A 21,810-nucleotide genomic window follows, 5' to 3' on the forward strand; every position below is an offset into this window, starting at 1 on the left:
GCCCCGCGCAGCGGAAGGGGAAGGGGAAGGGAAGGAAGGGGAAGGAAGGGGAAGGGGAGGGAGCGGCGGCGGAAGCGGCCGCTGGCGGGGATGGAGCTGGGAGGTGGCCGGAGCCGGTAAGCGCTGGGCTGGGCAGGGCTGGCTCTTGCCCTTCGGCCGCTGTCCCGCCCGTGCCAGGCCGCGCCGCGTTCCCCCGCCCGAGGCAGTGGGGCCGTGTCCCCCGGCACCGGCCGCTCGCTCGCTCTGTCCCTGGGCAGAGCCGGCCCCAGCGAGGCAGATACTCCCTCTGTCCCCTTTTCCTGCGGCACGTCGAGCCCGGCTCCAGCCGGGCGAGGCTGAGGGGAACTTAGCCATAAATAGCGGCTGTGGCGGAGGGGTTCCCCTGCTCGGGAGCGGCTCCCCGTGCCCGCCGGCCCCTGAGGAGACACGCTCCTGATGGATGAGAGGCAGTTCACTGTCAAAGTAATTGCAGGATGCCGTGGTGGGAGATGCACACAGAGAAAGCAAATTGATGTGCTTTATTTTAAAGCCTGGTCAAAACATGATAAGCATTAATAGAGAAAAAGCACAATATAATAGCCCTTCCATGTAATAGAGCAGAAGGCAGGGAATCACAGAGTTAAACAGGATAAATTAAAATGCGGAACCCTTATCGTTCATGAGATTTGAGAATGGGATGACCACTATCTGGTTATGCTTAACAGAATGTGGTTTTCCTACTTCATTCCTTAGAATAGGAAGGTTTTCTTCCTTCATTCCTAGTTAGAAGAATAGAAATTGTTTATCCTAATAGTAGAAGTTGTCGTGTTTACAAGTGCACAGTGGAGCATTATATCCTTGTTACAAAAAACAAAAAAAAAGGAAGTATGGAATTCAGTGTAAATGTGTTGTGTTCAGATGTGAATTGTCTTTTCAACCTGTTTAGAAGGGATTTTTTTCATTTAGATATTACATTGTATTAAAAGCAATACCATGCTAATGTGTCTAACTAATCAGATCCACAGTGGAAATGTATGTAGCTAGAACAGCAACAAATATCTCAAATAATACTAGTACTATGTTCTCCCTTTTGAGTTAGAGGATGAAGAATCTGAGGTTTTCCTCTACAAATGCTACTGATTTTGTACATGCAATATGGTTTTTGCATTAGAATCTAATTATTGTGGAAGTTGTTTGAATTGAGGTGCAATTTTTGAGGTTATGGAGCTCAGTTTATTGGCAGCACCATTGGATTTCTGTGGATGCTCTTTTTTGTAAGCAAGGCTTTGTTAAAATCATGTACTGCTGTGTATATGTTGGTGAGTGATACTGTGACTCATCTTTAACCAGAAAAATGTCATTAGCAATCAAATTGCAGGTGTAAACTGAAGTCTGTTTCATTTGAAAGCTAAAATAAATGGCAGAAATGTTCTTAATATTTTAAATCAATTTTGCAATTCAATATTCACCTTAGCATTTTATTTCATTGCAGGTAATTTAAGTGAATTTCTAGCATGGACACTGTTGCTAGCCATAGCTGTCATCTTCTCCAGCAGCTACATGAACAGCGCATTCAGGGGCTTCTCTGTGACTGCATGCTGGTGGTGAAGGGTGTCTGCTTCAAAGCACACAAAAATGTATTAGCTGCTTTCAGTCAATATTTCAGGTATGTGATAGAAAATTCTTTTCTTTAAAATGTTAACTAAATGCTGTTGGCTGAGGTTTTCTCTGAGAAGGGTATTTTTTTCTGTTGGTCACAGACTGAGTATCTCTTGGGAATATAAGGAGAAAAGGGAAATTGTGCAGAGATAAAGCTGTATCAAGTATTCATAGTATGCTCTTTGATTTTGACATTTTTTTTTATTTACTTGCTTATCATGCTTCATATAATGAAACATGGACCTGCATTCACTGTTTCACCAGAAAAATATAACTGCTTACAAGGAACATAGCAGGGCATACGAACAGAGACAGATAAGGGATATAATTGATAAAATGTTATCTATTTCCAAATGAGACTTGTTTCATCAATTACATTCTAAATAAAATGTGACTGTATAGGTTATTAGTAAATCTCTGCTAATTCAGATTCTCAGAGACAACAGCTGTGTTTTAAAGTATGCAGGTTACACCATTACACCACATCACTACATTCTTCCCCTTCTGTGCTGCCCTCAATTGTGCCCTCAAATTTTGGAGGGTGCTGGATCTCCCAACTTAGTGCTTTATATTAGTTATGAGTAAGCTGTTAGATTGGGCAGTTTTTAGACCTTGTTTTTTGAAACATTTCTAAAGCTTGACTGCTAATTCATTTGTAAGAAACCTATTTTTATGTTATGACCAGGAAAAAAAGGTAAGAGGTTCCTTTTTCTGCTCTAGTGGTGTACTGCTGATGAAGTGCAATTATGCTCAAAGACCAAATTTTTTAAGTAGTTAAAAGGAGCTAAGAGCTAAACTCCTCTTAAAATTCAACAGGATATAAGTGGCTAATTAATTCAGGCTCTCAACCCAGATCTATTCATTATAGTTTTGGTTTTAACTTAGATAGGATGGTCTAGATTTATGAAAGAACTTGGATGTGGGCACTGGCTTCAGAGTATCCCCTGCATTTCTAAAGTTTCAGCATAGACTCATGTTTTCTTAAGATTTAGAGCTCGTTGATATGCCCACCTTTAAACAAAACCAAATTTGAGACTTAGCCCACAAAGAGGAACCATCAAGTTTGGGGCATTTTTTAGTGTAGGAAGGTAGCTACATAAGAGTGACCTGATCCCGTCTGTATGTCACTATTTACTGTGGGAGTATCAGGATTTGAATGGGCAGGTATAAAGTTCTTGGCTGAGAGGGAGTATGAACCCACTTAATCTAGGACTGCTTGTGCATGTGAAGAGCTGCATGTCTCATGCTGAGAATACTTTACGTTGCAGTGTGTTTCTTGTTAATGGTATGTTCTGTTATTGCCCAAGTTGAAGGTTTGGTCCAAATTATCACCCAGCCCAGACCCTCCCGCCCCATGTTGTCAATCTACCCTGAGTCTGCTGTCAATCCTATCTTAGGCCCACCACACTCTTGGAATTCCACTTTGGAAATCCCCTAAATTTTGACCTTTGATAACTCCATGTGACCCAATTTCTCCCCCCTACCTCCTCATTGGATGATGATTTTGTGAACCCTGCCTTTTACCCTCCCCAGGATATCTCTGATTAGCTGATGTTTTGTACCCTCCCTTTGAACCGCCTCCCTATTTCAGCTGTTACACGCTTGCATTTTCTGTCTTTTGCCCCCAAGATTCCCCAGAGCAATAAATCCTCTGTTATCCCATGCAAAAGACCTCCCCTCTCATCCTTGTCTCCTCAGAGCACAGACTGACAGCCAAAAAGCCATAGAGCAAGTGCTCTAGTCACACCTTGTGTCATACTGCTCCTGGGGTGTGACCAACTCCTGTCACAGGCCGAAGTGATAGAGCCAGATAAGCTCCTGGCATTAACTTCACATTAAATAGTAAGAACTTCTGTGAATTCATTCAGTTTAAGGATTCAGTGACAATTCAGTGGGTATTGGTTGCACTGCTGTTTTAGGGTTATGTACCTGTACTCTTTCTCATTCTTTTACTTGGTTCTTATCCAGAACCAGTAAAAAAAAAGTACTTTTTTTGATATGAGAGAATAATTGAAAATAATGCCATCATCTTGTTTAATATTGCCATCCTCTTGTTGTATTTGTGGAGAAAGAACTAATGCTAAGAACTTTGGTAGGCTTACTGATGGAGTTCAATGGACAAACTCAGTTGCCAGATAAGAGTTTAGCTGATTTTGAGGTTTATCTTCTCCATTTTGCTAGAAAATTCCTTCTGTTCTGTTTGATTTGCCACGATGAAAGGAGAAAAACCATTCTGAGTCAACCAGTTCTGCAAATTGTCCATAAATACACCACTGCACCTAATATGTGAAGAACAGTGGATAAGAACCACAAGCATAGGATGTTATTTGAAAACATAGAGAAATACAGAATTAGTTAGATAAAATATAAATTCGATAAAGGATAAGTTAGATAAAGGATCATTTACTTTGATATATACTTCAGGTGCACTAATGTAGGACTAATATATAAGACAAGTAATTGAGCAGTTTTGAGAAATTCATCTTCAAAAACACAGCAATATAGGTAAAGCTTTAGAATACAAACTTGTTTCATACCAAGCAGCTTATTTGAGATGCATGTATGTTTTTTCTTATTGAAGTGTTTGGGAATTATTTGTGTTTATATTTGAATATTTGCCTTATTTTATCAGGACCCTTTTCCAGAATTCTTCAGGCCAGAAGAATGATGTGTTTCACTTGGACATTAAAAATGTAGGTGGCATAGGCCAGATCCTGGACTTCATGTACACCTCCCACCTGGATCTTAGTCAGGACAATGTACAAGCTATGCTGGACATTGCACAGTGCCTCCAAGTGCAAAATGTGCTGAACATTTGCCACACCTTTTTAAAGTCTTCCACAGCTGTGGAGCAGGCAGCCAGCATGCCGTGTAATAGTGTATTTTCACTGCAGAATGCTTTGGGTTCAGATACCGGCTGTGCTGGTGACAGCTACGGGACAAACCTATTGCCTGAGTGCTCGGCTGACACACAAACTAACAAAGTCTTGGCTGAGCACCACCCACATGCATCACAGTCTGTTAATCTGCACACCCCATCAGGTGATGGACAGAAACCACCACAAGATTCCTTAGATGGCAACTGCACAGAGCTTCCATTTAAACAACCAAGTTACTACTATAAACTACGCAACTTTTACAGCAAACAGTTCTATAAACAAAACGCTTGCTCTGATCACGAGAGAGGAGCAGAACCATCCTTTTCTTACAACACATCCACAGAAATAAACACAGTGGAGAATAATTCTTGTGCTGTCAATCACTCTGAGTGTATTCTGGAAACCACTGATCATTTACCATCGAACTTTCTGGTTCAGTCTGCAAGTGAAGCTGCTCCAGACCAAAATGCAGAGAGCACAGTTCTGCAGCCCACCAGACAAATGCGGCTGAAAAAGGCAATACACCTCAAAAAGCTAAATTTTCTAAGATCTCAGAAATGTGCAGAGCAGCCGCCTGAGCCCCAAAGAGATGACAGTAGAGTGACAGAAGTAGTTGAACCTGTAAATGAAAGTATCACAGACATGACACATGTTAGAGTTACTGATGAAAAAGAAGCTGAAGATTTAGTGAATTCAGAGCATTTTGAACAAACTGTTGAAGTGGAAAGATCTCAAGGTCCTTTGGAACAGGAAGGACAATCACAGACTCTTCAGTCACAGAAACAATATACTTGTGAGTTATGTGGGAAGGCTTTCAAACATCCAAGCAATTTGGAGCTACATAAAAGGTCTCATACAGGTACAGTTATCAGTTACTTGGTCTGCAGGCCAAATATTTCAATTACAGAGAATTATCTTGCAGTGTCTCTTCATTCAGAGATGCTGTTTAAGGGTCTACTTTCAAAAGGCTGTGGTTTGTTTTATTTTTTTAATGGATAATCATACGGGAATAAAGAACTATAATACCGAGTTTTCCTGGGAGTTGTAGAAAAGATTTCTCCTGTGTATCTGGGGATTTGGGTGCTTTTTCAAAGAAAATAGTGTGAATTCGATGAAAATGACATTTCAATGAAAATTTTGGTTTTTTTCCTGCATTTCAATGAGTCATTTCTAGTCAGTTTGTCAGGTGGGCTGGATGTTTGAACCAGATGACAATAAAAGGTGTAAATGAATAAATGGTACTATAAGTATACTTGAATACCTCTGTTCTCTCTGGTCATATATTCATTGTAAGATACAAGTGATTTGGTCTTGGAAGTCATTTTTTTTAGCCTGTAGAAATATGCCTTATAGCAACTTTAATTGTGTTTACCTTGAGAGTAAGGCTCCTTCAGGCTGCAGAGTAAATGAGAATTTTGAATTAATGTACTTTGCTTTAAAAGTTCACAGGTAATATTTTTAAACCTAACATAGATTTATTTTTAAGTATATTTTTATTGTAATGAAAAACAAGACCTAGTTTAACTCCAAATGAATTAATTTGTCTGTTCAATTTAACCAGCATTATTAGATATGCTTCTTTAGAAGAGTTTTTAAGAATTACCTTGTCTAGGCAAGGTAAAAAAATTGATTCAAAGTCCTTGAGATTATATAATTCCTGGTTAAGCTGTTGAATATTTTTTGCTTTTCTTTTTCCTTGTATTAAATATACAAATGCATCTCTCTCAATCTTGTCAAATAAACATCACTTTGGAAATGATCATACACGTATTGGTAATTTGACACATATTGGTAATTTGACACTAAATATGAAACTCAGACATTAATTTATTTTAACTGATCCTTAGAATTAAAAATTTATTTTACTATTTTTTTACTCATAGAAAAATCTTCCCAGAATCTGGTAATATGAACATTTTGCATTAGCTTCCTGAAGTTTTCAATTGTTAGCTATAACTGCTTCTGTATGTTCATGTTTCTAATATTTTTTTATATTAGAAAAAGAAAGTGAAAGAGTAGCATATGCCTCTTACCTAGAGCCTCTTTTTTTCTTGTATTTTTTGAATCTTATCTGATTTGAGCTGGTATCATCAGGTACATTTTAATACCCTAGATTTTCAGGAAAATACATGATCAGATAGAAAACAAGAGCATCTAGACAAGTTCCAGCTAAAGGAGAGACTGCAGTAACATCAGTTTGTGCTAGAGAGACCCCAGGATTCAAGGATTCTCTAATGCTTTTTGTTGCTGCTGGGTATGAATAGATCACACAGACACAGGTCGAGGTGTGGTGAAAGGAAAAGAGAGTTTATTTTTCCTCCCAGGATTTTTAGGTTTCTGACCACGGCCAGGAATTGAATGGTCAGGATAACACTTTCTCACTGCACTGGCCATGAGAAATGCCCATCAGAAGACGTGTAACAGAAAGAATGCACACATATCTATGTTTACAGTTACTGTCCTGGAAAAGTCTTTGAAAACTATGTCATCAAGATCAGAAGCTGAGTTTTCAGGGCAACACTTTTCACACACCATCTTCTTCCAGTAGTTTTCAAAAACTCCAGATTTGAGTGCTAGTTAATAAAGCACTAGCATTCTTCTATGGATGACGAAAGTATAAGAGCCCAAGTTAAACAAATAATAAGCACATCAATGGATGGAAAAACTGAGGCAAGGATATGAGTAGAAATGCCTGTTTGGTTCCCTGTTATTTTTGGGAATTATTCCCTGTTATTTCCCTTTTATTAATGTTAATTTATTTTTAAATACCCAGGTAGTGCAAAAAGAGTGTTTGGAAAATTGCAGTGGATAGTGAGTAGGATGTTGATACTGGAAAGAGCTGTAGCAGAAGGTACAGGGCACCTTTGTGTTGTTACTGTCAGGTACACTGGTAGTAGGTAATGTAAGTGTATGCTAAAAGCCATTTCTGTTCATCTGCCTCTTCAGAAAGCATAACATATTACTAGCTAATCCATTTTATTAAAAAACACTAATTTTCTTGAGCTAAGCAAAAGGGTTAGCAGACATTTAAGTATTATAGTGCTCACTGAAATGTGACTCCTCCCAATGTGACTTTGCTGAAGAGATGGAAGAAATGGACATGTCACACTGGCAAACCTGTTTTTAATCCAAAAATGACAATTCTTACACCACAAGTGCTGAGGTGGTCCAGTTGTCAAGAAAAAGCATGTGTGAAATTCTCTGTCCCTGCACACTAGGAACTGCTAAAGAATTTGCAGGTTAGCATGGGTGCACTGATGAGTTTTCTATATGAAGGTAGCCAAACTGTTCAACAGCCATTGTCCTGGCATGTCTGGCTGTTTGAGTTGTATTGCCTGTGGACATTTAAAGGAATCTCTAAACAGAGCATACTGCACTGACTTAGGATGATTTTGACTGAATGTTATAATTTGTTCTTTATTATTATATTGACTTGTCTGAAAAAAAGGAAGCAAGTCTGCACTTGTGCAGGAACATCCAGTGGTTTTGTTGGGGTATTTTATGTATTTTCAGGGAACATCTCAAAAGAGCAACCCAAAACAAACTCGGACCAATGGAAAAAACTCTTGGCAGGATGGAATGCAACAGGAAGGGAGTAGCCCTGCCACGTAATACATTGTTGATCCTCAACCTTTTCATTCCGGGGTTTGCTTGAGCAACTTCCAGCATTCCTTGCCTTAGTGAGTTTAGCTCCTCGCCTTTGCCATCTCATCAGGAGCACCACTTCTGCCTTCATGCCTTTCTCCTCAGGAGCTGACATGACACTGCTTTGATCACTGTTGTGATCACTGTGATTTATCTTCACCTCTTCTTGCAGAATGTTGAACAAGAAAGGATGCAAGAGAATATAGAAAGGACAAGGCAGCACAGGGGTTCAAAAGTGAAGTCCCCTGGGTTACACGCTGTCTGAATTGTATTCAGTTACTACTTTCCTCCAGTTTTTCTGTATTGCTATTGATCCAGCCATGGCTCCCACTATTGTGTACTTTATCTTCTTGCAGGGTGTTGAACAAGAGTGATACAATCCTGGTACTCCCAGATGAGGTTTTTGGTTTGGAATTTATTGACAGTTGTAGAATCATAGAATAATTTAGATTGACATGGATCTCCTCAGGTAATCAGCTCCTGTTTCCTGCTCAAGGCACATCAAATTAGATCGGGTTGTTTTGCTCGTGGCCATGTGTAGTGAAAATTTTGGACATCTCCAGAGACAGTTTCCACAACCTCTCCAGACAATCACTCCCAGCATCTGACCACCCTCATGGGGTAAAAGATTATTTTTATGTATCTGATTGGAATTTGTCATGATCAAATTGCGTCTGTCATCTCTTGTCCTAAGACTGTGTACCAGGAACAACCTGCTTGCATCTGCCTTCTCAAGCCTTAGGCAGCAATGAGATTTCCTGTTTGCCTTCTTTTCTTAAGGCTCCAGATACGGTCTCACCAGTGATAGGCGAAGAATAGTCTTCAGCTTATTAGTTCAGGTAGTGAGGCTAATTGCTTCTGAGCAATGGATTAGTTGATAAGCCCACTGATTTGGAATTCTATGCAAGTGCAAAATTGTTCTCCAAAAAGGAATTTGATGTTTCTTTGTTAAAAAAAACCCATTTGTTTTAGCTTTATCTTTGAGGGAAAACTCCAATTCATTACATCAGTACAGTTAGAAGGAGGCTGCATGCAGCCTACAGTAATAGTTTGGAGCAATTTGAGCCTCCAGTTCCTCACCTTTCCCTCTAGTCATTTCAGTGTGGATTCCTGTTCAAATACTATTCTCTAGGTCTCCAGTAACTTTTTTTATAGGTAATTTCTGCAAAAATTGCTTACTAGTGTTTTTTGTCCTCCATTTCCTATTATCTTGATGCTTTTATGGCTTTCAGAATCCTTTCAAGTTGCTACAGATCTGGCTCCCTGTTGGTTTCATTTATATTTGTGTTATCAGTATCAGAATTTTTGGTGTTTTGCAAGTTTAAAGCCATAATGAAATCAAGCCTCAGTGCTCTTCATAGTTGAGTGACTTCATAGTCGATTTACTGGTTTCATTATTTTTGTCTTTAATTGAAGGAAAGCTTTTTTAAAACTACCAGATTTCCATTCTTTATTAAGTAGACAAAGTAGATAAAGCCACAAGCTGTCAGACAAATTGCAAGGTTGCAATCTGTGAAATAACATAACTGTATGTTTCCTCTGTGTTTTAAAATCTAAAGAGAATTGCATTTAGTCCTTAATCCTAAAAAATGTTGGAAGAACTTCATCTGGAAAATGGAATTCCCACACCTGGATATGGTAGATATGTTGCTTGTAACACTTCCAAGGATGGAGGAAAAAATTGATGTAGAGAATACTTAATGGAAGAGAAGCCAAGAGGTATTCTGTAAAGTCAGGAAAATTAAAATTAAAGAAGTAAATAAAAATCTTTAGACAGATTATTTAATCATGACCAAGATGAAACACAGTGTAATGTTGTAAGATATCTTTTTCCCTTTAGAAACATTCTGTTTTCAAAATCACATGGATTTACACTAGTTTTGTTGTCCTGCACATGTGGGACAGATTATAAATGTCCTTTAAATGTGCAGTTAGACTCATGGAAGATGATAAGTGTGTGTCATTGAATCAATGGTATTTGAGCATCATTTTTGTTTTCAAAATTCTAAAAGATGCACATAAAATTTTATCAACAGTGTAGGAAACCAATAACTAAGATGGGGGAATTAACCTTTATGAAATACTGTAGAGGAAAAAAATTATTACAAAAACATATTTGTCTTAACAGCTAGAGAATTTAAGTGTTGTATAGTCACATTCTAGACTGAGAGTCAGGTTGTTTTGGAAAGCTAAAGTGGGCTCACCAGTTTTTACTAAAGCTGCCAATCTGTTTTTGGAGATTCAAGGATAACAGTTTTACATGTATAAATTCAGAATTTTGGAGCAAAATTCTTAGGCAATCTTCAGGTACTTCTGTCTATATAGGATGAGAATTTGAAGGCAAATACATATTTTCTGGAAGTGAATGGCTATGTGCTGAGCAGAGATGTATGGTAGACATTAAAATCAGAAAACACAATTCTTCCAAATCAGCTTCCCTTCATTCCTCCTCCTTTATAAGAATGTGTCTCTGTGCAAGTGAAAAAACAGGTGCCCTTCCCATCACTGTTGTTGTTGGGCCTTGTCATCTATTCTGTTCCTCCTGGTGATATGATACTCCTTCATTTCAAATCAAAAATACTTTCAAAAGATTAAAACCTGCACCAATCCATATCAAAACTCTTTCACTTGTTTTGAAGGATAAATTCTGAACAAGTCTGCTTTAGAAACTTAGTGGTAAAAGCTGTATTTACCTCTTGAATTTCCCCTTAAATACATGGGTAAGTATCCTTCTGGGGATATTTTTTGCTCTTACATGTTTTAAAAGGAAATGTACCAATTTATTTCTGTTCTACTGCAACTATTAGAAGTTCTATGTTCTGTTTCTTCTTTTAGGTGAGAAACCTTTTGAATGTAACATTTGTGGGAAACACTTCTCACAGGTGGGAATATTTTATATATTATGGTACTTTGACTTGAAATGCATCTGTGTTGATTCTAAAAATCATGTGTTTAAGATTAGATTTTTTTTTTTGTTCAAAGACAGAATTCACTTTAGGGATAAATTATTAAAATGTCTTGTTTCAAAATAACACACTGAATGTTTTAGATTTCTTTGATGCATTCCATGTCTTTGATTCTGTCTGCTTTCAGTAGATGTGTTATGTACTTTACCTTCAAATGAGTGTTTAAGTGTACAGAGCCACAGCTATATTTGAAATACAAAGAACATTCATTTCCAAACTGCTCTTTTGCTTTATGCTTAGAGGTATGTTGTGACTAGCATTTTTACAATGTCTGAAAAAAGTGGAGGTGCAAATTTTATGTAATGTTGTATTCACAATACAGTTTCATCTTCCTAAATGGCATAAATTATTAAGTAGATTTGAGTCAGATAAAAAGAATTTGTATCCATATAACTGGGCTCAGTTTCTTTCAGTGAGAATACCACCACATCTCTGAAGTGACAATACTCAACTATGATTTAAAAAAGCATCTGGTGAAATTCTCTACTTACATACAGGGCCTAAGCTTTAGCTGATTTATTTGCCCTCCAGTGTTTACTTCCTCTTCTGGGTACAACAATTAATTTGTATTTCTACAAATTTCATGCCTAGTTGTCTCACATTTCCAAAATGTCTGTTTACTTTCTGATTTTGTGGTTGAGATGTGCACATGTAAGTAGAGCAGACAGTAATCAGGTGCATATTTTTATACTAAGATTACATAATTATTGTCAAATAGCTTTGGCATTTCTTATAGGTCCTGGTTTAAGTATTGGAGCTATGTGCTTTTTACGTACCCACCCACCACTGGTTGTGCTGTTCTTGCTTCATTTTCACAGCCCACCAGTGGGCCTTTTTTGACCCATGAATCTGATGCCTTTGTGTCCTCCACCTTGTTGCTAAATATGAATATAAGAATGCATCCAATGAAGAATACTGTTTCATAGTGCTTATTGGGCAATTTTCAGCAAAACTGGGCATGCTTTTTAGGCAAAGAAGAGCATTTTCATTCATTTTGATGGCTGAACTTCTAGTTACTAAAAGAAAAACATGGATATTTCAAATTCTGTTAGTAGTGCTTTTGGCAAATCAAGTTGGATTCTATACTACTACAGTGGAGGAAGAGTGTCACACAGAGTGTATGAGAGGCATGACAGACTCCTCATGAAATATTCTTTGTTTGTCTTTAATTACAGAAACAAACAAAACCCCTGACAAAACTGGAAATTTCTGCCTTTTAATGAAACCCTCCCAATCAGCTTCCCTTCCCTCCATGTTACCTCCCTTGCCAGGAGGTGTAGGTAGATACATATTCACAGGCAATCCCTACACATCCAGCATAGCGCCAGAGCTTTCAGCCTCTGTGCTGCAGTTCTTTCTCTGCTCATAAAGGGGTCTTGCATATTGCTGGGGTACTTGCTTTTCAATCCTGCAAATAAGTGAGATTCCACTCACCAGAAAGTAAGATGCAAGGATAATTACTATCTACTTTTTGCTTAGAATACCATCTCCGATCTTGTCCTTTATCTTCTCTGTCTGCAAGCACAGAAATAGAAACACTTTTCTTTTTTAAGCCTTCATGTACTGTACTTTTGAGACAGTGCAGCTGTTGGGCCTGGTGGGTTGTCTGCTCCTGCTGAATGTAGCTGATGTGCTGTGTGTTGGAATGTGGAGCAGAAAATGAAAGAAGTAGGGGAAAATGTTGAGGGAACTCATAGTTGGGAATAAACAGCCAAAAAATTTTTTGAGGAAAACATTCCTTTACTTCCAAGCCTGCATCTTCCCTTACTACTTGTACACAGCTTGTTGTGATGTGAACCCTCTCTGGCTGATGATCCAGGATATTGTGTTTTACCTCCTCCTGCAGAGATTCTTTCAGGGGCCCACAGCATCAGTTGCTTCACTTTGGAAGCTTGCCACTTACAAAAGGACTAAGTATGGTGTATCTCTCTGGTCTCCAAATTTGTGAGGAGGTCTGTGCAACCATTTAGAGGATTCTTCTGAGCTTTTTTTTTTTTTTTTCTTGCACTGAAATGCGAGCAGAAGTCACCTTAGGGGTTTTTTTAACATTGGGGTGGCATGTGATGCTTTAACCAAGCATCACATTGTTGTGTGCTAGCTTTAAAGCTTAAGAAAGGATACAAGTTAATGATGTTTTTACCGTGTTTTGTCTTAGCACGGTTAGTATCAAGCTTAGCCCTCATTAGAAGGAAAGGACATAGGCTTGTAACAAAGAAACAGATCTACTTGCAGCTTTCTGCAAATGTCTTTATTCTTACTTAATATATACCTATATTAATATATATACCTATATATTATTAATATATACCTAATATGCTTTTGAGGGAACTATTTCAAGGTAGTTGCTGCTCTTCAAATTCATCCTCTGTCTTTATCTGGAATAACTTTCAAATGCCCATGAAAGGGTTTGTTTGTGACATGGATAGAAGTAAAGGTTCTGTCTTTTTTTTTATATGTTTTTCTAAAACGCACTGTGGCATAAAATCCCTTGTCTTTGAAAAGCAAAAATTATTCCATGGTTTTCTTCTTCTTCCCCAGAAATAAGTACCTAATGCCTCTCTTTGAGTGGATTTCAGTATTAGAAAGTTTGGCCTTAGAGAACAGCTGTTCAGTCACACTGTTGTCTGAAAAAAATTTCCAGGGGTTGAAGAAAGCTCTTTCAGGGTTCAAACATTGATCCATTCGATGCTGTCCTCTGTGTGTGTGTGTGTGTGTGTCTGCAGTACCTGAGTTCTGGTACATGATAAGATCTGATTACAGTGATAAATCATAACAGGTAATATATTATCTAAATGAGCCAGAAGGAATTCGTCTGGGTCTTATTTTTATATCTTACTGTGACTGATGAGGACATGATAATCTTTGCATCCCAAATTTTCTTTCCCAATGTAAAGGACTTGATGTTTCCTTAGCCAAATCAAAACCTGGCAGTTATCAACCAAAAAGGTTTAAAAACTGACTGTGAAAGTGTGCACAATGTATGAAACATCTGCAGCTCTTCCACAGGGTGTGTCTTGTTTGAGAACTGGACTCAGTGGAGTAGCCATTCACGAGGACCAAGTATTTTCTGTACTTCCTGTTCTGATTTATTTTCAGTATGAGTAAATAATTTCAGGTTAGGAGCATCTGAGTATTTTATGGATAGAAAAATATTTACCCTCTTATTTTCTTTTTAACCATCTGATAGGTGAATTCAGACATGTATTGCTACATATGTGTAACAATATTTTATTTGTAGGACAGGGAAAGTGAAACTAACATGAACTGTATTGCTAGTAAGTTAGTAAATTTTCATTTCACATTCTTTGCATTCTAGACAGTGTAATTTTTATTTATAATTGGATCTGCTTTCAATTATAGGTCTTCCTTTTCTCTTAGCATTTGATTTCAGGCTTCTTGTTTTTATTTTTTCCCTCTATTTCTCTTCTTGTCAATGGATAATTCCATACATAAACAATTTGATGTTGAAGTGCATGGTAGTCTGTCTTTACTAGATAAGAATTCTTGAGTTCATACATGCTTTGTAGTCTTCACTGCCTTAGAAGTAGGAATAAGAAAAGCCAGTCTCATAGTTCCCATCATTGTTTTGTTGTTTTTTTTATCTGCATACAACAGACAAGCTGAATTTAAATACCTAAATTGCTCTCCCTTCAGGCAGGTAATCTCCAGACACATTTACGACGACATTCTGGTGAGAAGCCATACATTTGTGAAATCTGTGGGAAGAGGTGAGAATTGTTCATCTTAGTAAAGTTAACATGAAAAAATTTGTTCATGTTTTCTACTAATCTTCATGATAAACTACAGGCCAAGAGCTAAGGCAGCATGCTGCTCAATTTTGTTTAGAAGGTGTTGGGCTTAAATGTGTGCTGATGGGATTAAAATATATAAATGTTTGCAACTGACTTGCTGTGAGTAAGATAGTCCTGTCACCAGAGCTTGTGGTCTAAATTTTTTGTGTATTGGTATGTAGATAAGAATAGCATTGAGTATAATTTGTTGTGTTTTATTTATTGTGTTGTATATTGTGTGTGTTTTGAACAGTGTGAGTCACAATAAATCATGCAGGTTTGTACCTTTCCCTCACATTTTTTTCATTACTTGGTGGTATTTTTATTTTTTTTTCATTTCCTGATATCCTGAAGTATGGGAAATTTGACAAATTTAAGCAAAGCATTAAATAATTCTGCTAGCTAATGGTGACATAAAATACACTAATGCAGGAATGGCAAAAAATACAGAATGAATTAGTAACATTAATGATAAAAATGTTTTTTGGAAGTTTTTTCTGTTTAAAAATGTTTTCTTAGTTGCATCCATTTATCTGTGCTTTAGGTCTCAGTCTTTGTGCAGAACATCAGGCATTCATTCAAGCCAATTTCCATATGATAGTTTAGGGAAATAAGGGCCTTATGAAGACACTAATTTGGTTTCTGTGTTGTGTTGCAGATTTGCTGCTTCTGGTGATGTTCAGCGTCATATAATTATTCATTCTGGAGAAAAACCTCACCTGTGTGATATCTGTGGCAGAGGTCTGTAAAAACCAAAGTTTCTGCCTTGGGTTTTTTGACTGAAAAGTGAGGAATCATTTTAATCTGAGAGTCTGTCACATTTTTCTAGGTTTCAGTAACTTCAGTAATTTAAAGGAGCATAAAAAGACGCATACAGCAGATAAAGTATTCACCTGTGATGAATGTGGGAAGTCATTTAATATGCAACGAAAATTGGTAAAGCACAGGATAAGGCACACTGGAGAGAGACCATACAGCTGTTCAGCTTGTGGTAAGGTTCACTGTGCATTGCTTGGTTGTGCCTTTGCTTTTCAAATGATGAGTTAAAGTTCCTCTGTCAACAGAATAACAATTAATCAAAACTGTTTTAAATTGAAGTACCATGTTGTGAAAGTCAGTCACAAAATTTTCTGTCTTGCATGCTTCACAGTCTTTCATTTTGTGTAATAAACTCCTTTATTTTTCTCATAAGTTTAAGGAGAATTTCAGTTGAAAATTAAAGAAAATAAGTCAGAGGAATCAACACTGTATGTGGTTGCTAACATATTTGCTAAAGAGCTGCTCATAGTAGCTGCTTCAGAAATAGATTTATTTTCAGAATAGTCCTTTCTGATGGAAAGTTAGGTTTCACATCACTTGGCTATTGATGAGGTCTTTTTTTTTTTTCCAATTGCATACCAAATGCATTGATTTTAACTCCATTCACCTACAGAGTCTGATAATAACAACCTTTCATTAGTTTGCTTCAGACTCTGGAATAAAATCAAAACTTGATCAGACCACCCATTTTCAAAATCTGTTAGGTATGCCATACTGACAGGAGGTCTGAAAATGGCTTTTGATCAGGTCCAACCTGATCTCACAGGTTGCTTAGCATCCTGCACAGTATTTTTTTTCTTTGCCATTATGTGCTATTTTGACAGAATTTTGTTCATGTTTTGAGGAATTAGCTTTGGAGGAGTGTAGCTTCATATGTTCAAATCCAACTGCAGTATGTTTTATTTGCACTGTCCTAAGGCACAAGAAAAAGCCAATATTATCAGGAGGCCTTGCATCAGAATGAGAAAATAGATACACAGGATACGAAAGTAAAAACAATCAGTTGTGCTGCTGTCATTAAACAGCTTGTTTTCATTTTGTCTTGTAGTAGTTTTTTGAATACTTTTGATTTTAGCCAAGTCATCTTATTCTGAAAAGGCAAAAATTGCGCAAAGAGGATCTGATGAAGCATTAAGAAATCATTCACACTACGCACAAAATCCAGATGTATTACCCCAGTAATTTTTAATCTTATCATTACTGTTTAATGGCTGTACTGAAGAGAAATCTGTGCAGCAAAATAAACAGAATGCTGCTGAAAATTTGGGCTGCAGTTTTATTGGGCAGTCATTTAATATGGTTCATTTTAGTTGGTATCTGTCCTCACAAAATAAATGAGATGAAAATCACAAGCTTTCTTCTACTATTTTAAAGAATATGAGGTGTCTGATTCATGTGGCAATTCTGGAAATTAATTCTCTCTTTTTCTGCTTATTCCTGTATAGTTTGCCTTGATTCAGCCTCAGACTCTTTTCTTAGCAATATAGTGATTGAGCTTATTAGAGTTTGTAGCTTTGAAGATAGACAAGCAGTTGAATATTTTTCTGTATTCTAGTCTTTACAGCAATAAAAATTTACAGTTGTCACACATTCTCTGGCTAGAATATAAAAAAGGACTGCTGCATTACATTAGCCTAAAGTTAACAAAAAAGTTAACTTTGTCAGCAGTTTGAGAGTAGCTCCTGGATAATGAACAAACCTTTTCTTTCTATGATGCAGCTCTCACTGGAAGAATATATTTAGAAGCTTATCAGAATACTGTTTTTCCATACAGACAAATTAAATTGATAGTTTAATTTTATTTTTTTTCTCCATGAATATTAAGACAAACTGAGAGCACTCACAGCTTTCAAGTACTAATGGATATTTCTGTCTCTGGAGACAAAAGCTGAACCCGTTCATTGGGAAACACCAGTTAGAAAACCAGATCAAGAAGAAGAAACAAGTTAATGGAATTGTAAAAATAGGTGGAACTTGTTTGAACCTGTTCTAGATAAATGGTGGGACATGTGATACCTTATCGCTATAGTTTTTCTGTAATTAAAACATGTTTATCCTTGTGTTGAGAACAGTATCTGAATCTATCACTCGTGCCCTGTAGGGAAATGTTTTGCAGGCTCTGGTGACCTGCGGAGGCACGTGAGGACTCACACTGGGGAGAAGCCCTACACGTGTGAGACGTGTAACAAGTGCTTCACTCGCTCGGCCGTGCTGCGGCGGCACAAGAAGATGCACTGCAGAGCCTCTGAGGAGGGGCCCAGCGCACTCGAGGAATTTACTCAAGGGATTGAAACGCCCGACCTCGACAAGTCCCAGAGCTCTGACTCTTTTGGCCCAGAAATGTCAGTTACATTGTTACCGGTGTCTGTTAAATTTCCCGTTCATCCAGCTGGAAACTCCGCTGAATTTGACAGTTCCGCGGATTCTTACTGTAAGCTGCGATCAATGATCCAGCACCACGACTCGGCAAACCCGGAGAAACTCAGCGTGGATTCCGCTAAAGTGCTGAAAGCCCAGGCACAGCCGGCTCCACCGCCGCCCTACGCTTACTCAGACGTCGATGTGGCCGCAGCAGAGGAGCCGCTGCAGTCGGAGCCGCTGCAGTCGGGCGGCGGGGCCATGCTGCGCTCCTCCGCGGCGGGCCTGGACGGGCACTGCAGCAGCGAGGCCCTGGGCAGCCGGGCCTCCTCTGCCGCTTACAAGAGTAACGAGGGCCCCTTCTTCTCCAGCATGACCCTCTGGGGCTTGGCGATGAAGACCTTGCAAAACGAAAACGAGTTGGAGCAATGAGGGCTCAGCTGACTGTACCAAAACTTGTTAGAGGCATTTCGTGCTAACGTGGCTGCAATTGTGCTGCAGCATAGAGAGCTCACAGAAGTGTTTAAGCTGGGTAGCTTGGACACTGGCAGGAATCAAAGTGCTCATTCCCAGAGCCACGTGTAGGCTGCCTTTACTTACACTGCTTCTCAGCAAAGTTTAAATGCACTGTTGGGGACCTTTGTTGTTCTGTGACTGCGCTGTGTATGTAGCTCCTGTGTTATTGCCATGATTTATGAAAATTCGCTGCCGACTAAATTTACCATTTAACTTGGAATTTTTTACATGATAATGGAGGAAAGGATGGCCAGTGTCTATAAGTTCATGATATGGGTCATCAGAGCTGTGTGAGGGTGTAGATATGACAGGAGGAAAATGCTTAACCAATCCCTAGTGAAGCTGAGTTTCAGTAGTGGCTTTCTTACCAGTAGGGTCATCTGTTTACACGACCTGAGTATTGTGACATTAAATTTAAATGTTAAATACTGGGCAATATTTGTGATAGTGCAAAGTAACTGTATATCTAGAAACTTTATTTTTTTACAATAAAAGGGTTTTTTTAGTATTTTATAAACTATTTTGCACAGCAGATTATTTGTACAATGAAAGCCAAGTTGTGAATAAAGGGAAATTGTTTTACATTGCTCAATGTATTTTGTCTTTCTGTGAAGGATTTTCAGTAACAGTTCCATCTGTTCCAGGTATCTTTACAATGCTAAAGGGGATGCCATCACAAGAAGAGATGCACTACAAAATAAATGCAATCAATACACCAGGAGGTTGTCTTGTATTTGAATGAATATAAAACATTGACTGATTAATGGAATAAATAGACTGTTACAGGATAGAAACATTGCTTAGAGGCCTTTTTCTTCTTGGGTGCTTTGAACAGTTGCTGCATTTCAAACTGCTTGCTACAGATACATGACAGTCTGTGGAAAGTTAAAGCTTGGAAAATACAGCATTCTGTCTTTTTAAGGTGGTCACCAATTCTTTCCTCCCAAGAATTCAAGACTAGTTGTTTGATCTCTTGTTGTATTAACCACAACCAATACCCTACAATTTGGGGCTTCACTTCCTTACTTCCTTTACTTGGTCCCTGTACCTTCCTGAACTGCTTTCAACCTGAGTTCAAATGAGAGAGTGTTTCTGGCCAGAGTACAGCACACCTTCAGACAAAAGAGGCAGTCCATTACACTGTCTGTGTGTGTCTCAAAAGATACACATTTCTCTCAATAGTCATTTAATATTATGGAAAACTTTTTTACTACATTAACAGACCAGTTAAAAAAAAAGAAAAACTAGCTGCACTGGAGAGAAAATTGGAATTTTTTTCTTCACCTTTCTTTTCTTGTAGTGCACATATACTAGAAAACTTTAAAATGCTATTTTTCCAGCCAGTGAAGTCAAAACACAGAAGCTTCTGCAGGTTGTGTGTGTTAAAAATAGCACATAGTCTAGCTGAAGTCCCACACGGACTAAGCAGGGAACACTTTATATATGTGAACCTATATATGCTCTCCCCTCATTCTTTGCCTTTTGCATTATTTGCTTTGGAGCACGGCAGTTCCCTGTGGGAATGGCCCATGTGCTATTCTGCAGTCCAGGTATCACAGTTCTGTCCCTGACCACGTGTGCTCCTGCTCCCACTCACTCTGCTTTCCTTGCACTGCTGCCTGAGGCAAAATGTGGGTATCTGCCAGTCAGAACCTCTGTAGGTTTCCTCTTGTCTGAAACTATTTTTAAATTTATTTATCCCAAGAGAAGATAGAAATTTGACTCTGCTCCCACAAGCATTTTGTTATTTGGAAAGGACAAATCTGCAATTTAAGAATTCCTAACTTTTTAGTTGTTTGATTCCACAGTGATTTTGCTTTCTCTGTTATATTTTTGAGGACTTACTATAGGATAAGTTTAAATTAAACCATGTTGCAACATTTGTGCTCTTCTAACAGTGTGTTGGAGGTCTGGAGGAATGTGTAAGACTGTCATAAAGGGAAAGTGGCAACTTGAGATACTTTTAAACACACAGATCAGATCATGGATTAGTATCAGATGCTTTGTGCTAAGAAGACAGCTCTGTTGTATTAAGGATAATTCTCCTTGCTTGGTAGTATTTCTGTGAGAGTTGTTTCACACCAGAAATGTGAAAGTTCTCAAAATTGCTACCAGACTGTGAACACTGTTTGCAGTTTGGAGGGTTTGTTAAAACACTACATTGCAATGTGGCATCCTTGAGAAGAAAGTAAAGGGAGCAAACAGTGGTAGGAGGAAACTGTTCTGAGTTTGTGCAGCTGGAACCAGAAAAAGAAGGAGTTACAGCACTGGGAAGGAGCACAAAGATCTGTTGTTTCTAGCTGGCTTGAGGGAAAAGCTGAGCAAGAGAAAATTCAAAAGGTTAGTAGGTGGATGGAGTCAGATGGATGAGAATTAATTTTTACATATGGAATAAAAAGTTTTGGATTAAGAAGCCCCATCCCTGCAGCCACTGTGCAGTGAGAATATCACTGCCTGACTGCAAGAAAATACATTTTGCTGTTGTGTTTCCAAAATCAAATACAATCCCTCATGTCAATTTGTTATTGCCTGAGCTTTTGTCAGGGAGACCTCAGTAGAAAATCACCTTGAAAGAGGATCTTTCCTGTATCCTAATAATTTCCTATGCCAACCTGTAGGTCTGTAATGAAAAGGATGTTTGAGTGGGAATAGCAAATATGCTTTGATAGTCCTAATGCTGCCATAAGGCTGGCACAGCTGGAGAGGAGCAGCTACCCCATACTTGGAAGAACAGCTGGAAACCGTGGCACCAGCGCTGAGCCAAAGGTGTTTTACAGGCAGCAGAAACCCATCCATAGCCATTGCTCACAAATACCCCCAGCCAGGCTCCTGAGGGGAGAATATTGGTCCTTTGGCCGGTGCCAGACAGTGCACTAGTGCCATTACAGTTGATGTAAATGACATGCTATTAAAAAAATAAAAGAAATATTTTTGGGAAGAGGATGTTAACCAATCTGGCCTAGTAAAATTGGAAGACTGCTAATTGTTATTTTTTGCAATAATTATCCTGCAGCTCAGAGAAGCTTTTCATCTTGAAAACCTGAATCAGGTTTTTTACAGTAGGTGACCACTGAGGGCTTCATTGTGATTTGTTCAGGGCAGACATATCTGTCATTTGACTCCTGAACAATATTTTAAAATATCAAATTAGTGTTTTGACTTTGGAAGGCATTACTGTAATTATTTTTATGTATTTTA

General features: G+C 38.3%; 1 protein-coding gene across 2 annotated transcripts; it reads left to right on the top strand.

Annotated features, from left to right (window-relative positions):
• Positions 1-47: 47 nt before the first annotated feature.
• Positions 48-19,194, top strand: ZBTB49 (zinc finger and BTB domain containing 49). Of its 2 annotated transcripts, none has more exons than XM_015625669.2 (8): positions 48-116; positions 1,472-1,645; positions 4,271-5,376; positions 10,998-11,044; positions 14,783-14,856; positions 15,578-15,660; positions 15,749-15,910; positions 17,840-19,194. In XM_015625669.2, the coding sequence occupies exons 2-8, from the start codon at positions 1,494-1,496 to the stop codon at positions 18,526-18,528; spliced, it is 2,313 nt and encodes a 770-aa protein (XP_015481155.1). In that variant the 5' UTR covers positions 48-116; positions 1,472-1,493; the 3' UTR covers positions 18,529-19,194. The 2 variants fall into 2 exon arrangements, with proteins under 2 accessions (XP_015481155.1, XP_015481156.1); XM_015625670.3 differs by lacking the exon at positions 48-116 and adding an exon at positions 155-462.
• The last annotated feature ends 2,616 nt before the right edge of the window (positions 19,195-21,810 follow it).

The sequence above is a fragment of the Parus major genome, chromosome 4, assembly GCF_001522545.3.
Source record: "Parus major isolate Abel chromosome 4, Parus_major1.1, whole genome shotgun sequence".
NCBI classification, from domain to species: Eukaryota; Metazoa; Chordata; class Aves; order Passeriformes; family Paridae; genus Parus; species Parus major.

Bases quoted from the DNA above. Each gene is read 5' to 3' on its own strand.
- ZBTB49 (XM_015625669.2), top strand. From the start codon at position 1,494: ATGGACACTGTTGCTAGCCATAGCTGTCATCTTCTCCAGCAGCTACAT. The intron at 11,045-14,782 runs GTGGGAATATTT...CTCTCCCTTCAG, and splicing joins GTGGGAAACACTTCTCACAG to GCAGGTAATCTCCAGACACA. The intron at 15,911-17,839 runs GTAAGGTTCACT...CGTGCCCTGTAG, and splicing joins ATACAGCTGTTCAGCTTGTG to GGAAATGTTTTGCAGGCTCT.